The sequence below is a fragment of the Ceratotherium simum genome, chromosome 22 (assembly GCF_057802395.1).
Source record: "Ceratotherium simum simum isolate JZ-2026a chromosome 22, ASM5780239v1, whole genome shotgun sequence".
Taxonomy (NCBI): Eukaryota; Metazoa; Chordata; class Mammalia; order Perissodactyla; family Rhinocerotidae; genus Ceratotherium; species Ceratotherium simum.
In genome coordinates, this window is record NC_141921.1 from 50,571,120 (window position 1) to 50,575,450 (window position 4,331).

Here is a 4,331-nt window from a genome sequence, read left to right on the forward strand (position 1 = left end):
GCTCCTGGCTCTGTAAGTGTGATTTATTTACACTGGAAAAGCCATCGCCAGTGATACAGGTCCCAAGGGTCCCTGAAAGCTTGCACTCAAGCACAACTGCTGCCCGGTGGGCACTGTCTCTATGGCACCCAAGGTCCTGGGCTCAGAGTGAAGAGCCAAAGGTAGAGGCCGGCCCCTGAACGCTGAGTGATGGCCGGGCTGGGTGTGGCTGTCCACCAGCCTCTCAGCTAGGCAAAAGAGTCCAGGCCCCCTCCCTGTGCCATGTCATCCTGGGTCTCCTGAGCTCTGTGGGGAGGGGGCAGCAAGGGGCAGGAAGGGGAACACAGTACCTAGCTGGACGCTGGGAGGGGGAGAGGTCGGCATTGGCCCAGTGGAGTCATGGGCTCCCGGGGGCTTCGGGCCTATGCTGTGCAGACTCACAGGCAGCTGCCTGGAGGAGCTCGGGGCCACAGCGTGGCTGCAGAGGACAGCTGACGTGTGTAGAGGGCTACAAAGGCAGGGAGGCCTTGACTCAGGGCCTCAGCTCCCACTGTCACTGCCGAGGACACATGTGCCCCTAGTAACAAGTAGGTGAGGGGTAGGGAGGGAGCCTGCAGTGCCAACTGCTGCCCAGGGATTCTCTCCCTGCCCTGGGGAAGCCAGCCCGGTGTGGAGGGGCCTGAGGCAGCCCACCTAGGCACAGACACCACATCCCGGGCCTGGGAAGGACATGCACCAGCATCATCGGCTGGCGACCAGGACAGAGTCTGTGTACTCCAGGGACCTGTGACCTCACACCATCTCACAGACTTGACTCACAGGTGGGGGCAGCTTCTCTGGCCTTTGCACACACACTGATCCTGCTCTCTGCACTTCACGCACCAGGTGAGGCCTGTGTAGACACTCACGTCACCTGGCAGAGGGTAAAGCTAAGATGCCATTGGGCAGAGCGAGAGGACGGGCGTGGAGCAGACGGCCAGCGCCTGCCTCCTCTGACCAGAACAGGCCACACTTGGTCCGTGGTTCCCAACAGGCTTGGCTCGCGGGGACAGTGGTTTTCCTGTTCTTGGGGCACCCAGAAAAGCCCATGGTGGGACTCACGGGCCCTGGTTGCCCCAGCCCAGCTCTGGAGGAGGGGAAGCCTGCCCTGCCGGGCCCGCCGGCCCTAGGGCAGGTCCAGCAGAGCGTGCTCGGCGTAGAGCTTCTGGCAGATGTTGTAGACATGCTCAATGAAGGGCAGGGCCTCCCCTAGCATCTCCACAGCCTGCTCGGGGGACCCCACGTTCATGGCCTCCAGGAAGACCTTGCGTGTGGGAAGCGTGCAGAAAGCCACAGTGACAGCCCGGCGGATGATCCAGGGGTGGTAGGCAGCCAGCGAGGCATTGTAGGAGTCAGTGCAGAGCGTGGCAGTGCGCGCGTCCTCGGGGCTGGTGCGCAGACCTTCCAGGAAGAGCTGCAGCCAGCGCAGGGCGCGGTGCAGCCGGAGCACCGTCCGGCAGCCTGAGTCGGCATGGTGCGAGCGCCGCTCCAGGTCCACCAGCTGGTTGCCCACCTCATAGGCCACCATGGACTGCAGGCTTCTGTAGTGCTCCCGCTGGGGGCTGCTGCACAGGCGCTCCATGATCTGCAGCTTCGTCACCACGTCCTTGGAGACGAACGAGAAGATGGTGCCCAGACTGTTCAGGAACCTGCAAGAAGGGAAGCAGGAGCTCAGCCTGGGGTGCAGGGAAGACCACCTCCTGCCTCCTGGGGCACATGTCCACCTGGAGGCAGAGGCAGCAAGTGAGAACAGCTGACCGGCCCTGGGCAGGCAGGAGCCTGGTGCATCCACGTGCCGTGCAGACTGCAGGTCTCGCACATGGGAAGTGTGGCCAGGAAAGCCCCGCCTTTGGGCTGGCCCTGCAGGGCAGTGGCCCCTTGCACGCACCTGACCAGCCCCCTCCAGCCTGCGAGGTAGTGGTCCAGCAGCACCTCTTCTTTCTCGTCGAGACACTGCTTGAAACTCACCAAGACAACTTTCAGATTGAAGTCCGACTCCAAGTCGTCCATTTTTCAATACGAACTGAAACACACGGGGAGCCAGGCTGAGGGAGTTTCTCACTGAGTCATCTCACTCCTCAGATTGTTATCTCGAGGGTGGAAGCAGGTGCCGGTGGAAAGAACCAGCTGGGATCCTCTTGCTCCCCACAGGAAGCCCACAGTGAGCCCCATCCCCAGGTCAGCCCCTCCTCCCCAGGAGCTCATCTTGCTTGGGCCACATGGTCTCAGACACACCAACCTGACTCCGCAGACCCTTTGCCCGGAACACGTGCCTAGAGAGCTTAGCAAGGCCTCTCCTTGTCACGCAGGCTTTGCCACACCACTCGGTTGCATCTTGCTTGTAGCATCCCAACTCACGGTTTCTTGCTTATTTGTTTATCGTTTGTCTCTCTCACTAGAGTGTGTCTGTTTTTACTAGCTGGAAGATATTTGCTTGGTCCCTGCCTAGAGCCAGGCCCTCTTCCAGGCACTGAGGTGCACCATGAGTGAGACAAACAGCCCTGTCTTGTCAGGGTGACATTCTAGTGTGGTGGGTGTGAGACAATAACAAAGACAGGAAATTCCAGCAGGGTAGGTAACAGAAGGTAAACACTATGGAAAAAAAGACAGTGGAGTGAGGTGGGAGGGCCGGGGAGGGTGGTGGGGCGGGCCACACCATTCCTTGCTCACTGCTGCATCCTGAAAGCCAGAGCAGAGGCTGCAAGGTCAGCATTTGCTGGATGGATGGACAGACACCAGTCTTTTCACTCTTACTGAAACCGTACATGTCCCACACAGAAGGGCGGATGGACCAAAGATCTTTCCACACTCTGAAAACATCCACAAGGTCCTCCCTTAGCCCCAGAGAACCTTCCGGAAGTGCCCCAGGCTAGAGTCCTGCTCTGAATTCTGCTCACATTCATACACTCACTCCACAAACATCCAAGTGCTGTGTTCAGTGGGTGCCATTGGGCACCCCAGCCCCTGCCTCCCTGAGCTCCCGGGGCCAGCACGCGACGGGCCCAGGGCACCTGGCGTCCAGGATGAGCTCTCACCCCACTGGGCCCGGGTGCTCCTGTGCCCTTGGTGCCTGGAGCCCTGCGGGACACCTGGCAAGGGAGGGAGGCCGCCCAAGCTGTGGCGAGAGCCCCAGCCAGGAGCAGGACACCTGGTACCTGGGCAGCTTCTGCCTTCTGCTCTGTGGGCAGGTCACTTGCCATCCTAACACCTGGTCCTTCATCTCTGGGGGAAATGGGCCAGCACACCCTGTCCTGCCCACCGCTCAGGCTGCTGGGAGTGTCTGGTGGGGCCTGGCAGGTGCTGAGGCCCTGCAGGCCCCACAGGCTGGGCTGCATGTCTGGCATCAGGCGGAGACCCCAGAGCAAGCTCACCCTGTCTTCAGGTACGTGAGTCAGCTGTGCCTGGCCTCAGGAAGATGGTGCTATGGACACTTCTGGCACACCCCTCCCCTTGCTCTGGGCCTCGGTTCTGCGTCCACCAAGCAGATGGTCTCTGAGGCCCTCAGGGCTACCTTCCTAGCCGCCAGACATCCTGTGGGCCTGGAGTTTCTGCGCAGAGCCAGCAGCCAACAGGGGCTGCCAGGGGCCTTTCAGAGCTTGGAAACAACAGGAAGGGCAGTGACCCTGCGGCTGGGCACTGGCAGCTGGCCAGCTCTGGGAAGGTGAGAATGCAGGGCACCGCCGAGCCTCTCCCAGGGGCTAATTCACGGCCCCAAGGTCAGGGTTCGGCGCGAGGGTGGCCTGAGCATCCGAACCCTGTGCTGCCAGCAGACTGGAGACCCCCAAGAGAAGGGGACACCCACCCCGGCACCCCAGGATTAGGGGGTGGGAACGGAGCCCTGCCCAGGAAGTCCTTCAAGTCTCTTCCGGGAAGGGGGCTCCAAGCGGCACTGGGCAGGTCCCCAGTCCTGAGCGGGTCCTGCTCCAGCTGGAGGCCCGGGGACCGGGCAGGGGCCCGGGGTCCGGGTCAGCGCGGGAGCCAGGTCCTCGGCCACCCCCTCCCGCCCCGGGGTCCCGCGCCTAGCTCCTCGGACATGCCCAGGCCCGCCCGGCCGGTTCGGTTGAGCTCGGTTCCCCCGCCCCCGCTCACGTGTGCCGCCGCCGCCGCCGCCGCCGCCGCCGCCGCCGCCGCCGCCGCCGCCGCCGCCGCCGCCGCCGCCGCCGCCGCCGCCGCCGCCGCCGCCGCCAGGGGACCCAACGCCCCGCCCCCGGCCTCCGCCCCGCCTCCCGGGATTGGTTGCCGGCCGCCCGGGTTGCGCGGGCCCGTGTTTCCGGCGGGCACACCGGAAGCCAGCGCCTTGGGACTGCGCCTGC

The 4,331-nt window shown here is 63.5% G+C and overlaps 1 protein-coding gene across 3 annotated transcripts; it reads right to left on the reverse strand.

The window, feature by feature from the left end:
* Nucleotides 1–2: 2 nt before the first annotated feature.
* CPTP (ceramide-1-phosphate transfer protein) lies at nt 3–4,126 on the reverse strand. 3 transcript variants are annotated; one of them, XM_087447038.1, is made up of 3 exons: nt 4,108–4,126; nt 1,907–2,041; nt 3–1,667 (listed from the first exon to the last, which is right to left on the reverse strand). In XM_087447038.1, exons 2-3 carry the CDS (start codon nt 2,026–2,028, stop codon nt 1,145–1,147), a joined length of 645 nt encoding a protein of 214 aa, XP_087303164.1. In that variant the 5' UTR covers nt 2,029–2,041; nt 4,108–4,126; the 3' UTR covers nt 3–1,144. The 3 variants fall into 3 exon arrangements, with proteins under 3 accessions (XP_087303164.1, XP_087303163.1, XP_004425536.1); XM_087447037.1 differs by lacking the exon at nt 4,108–4,126 and adding an exon at nt 2,258–4,087; XM_004425479.3 differs by lacking the exon at nt 4,108–4,126 and having other exon boundaries at nt 1,907–4,087.
* Nucleotides 4,127–4,331: the final 205 nt, after the last annotated feature.

Coding starts and splice junctions, on each gene's coding strand:
- CPTP (XM_087447038.1), bottom strand. CDS start 2,028: ATGGACGACTTGGAGTCGGACTTCAATCTGAAAGTTGTCTTGGTGAGT. Junction 1,668..1,906: donor GGCTGGAGGGGGCTGGTCAG/GTGCGTGCAAGG, acceptor CCCTTCTTGCAG/GTTCCTGAACAGTCTGGGCA.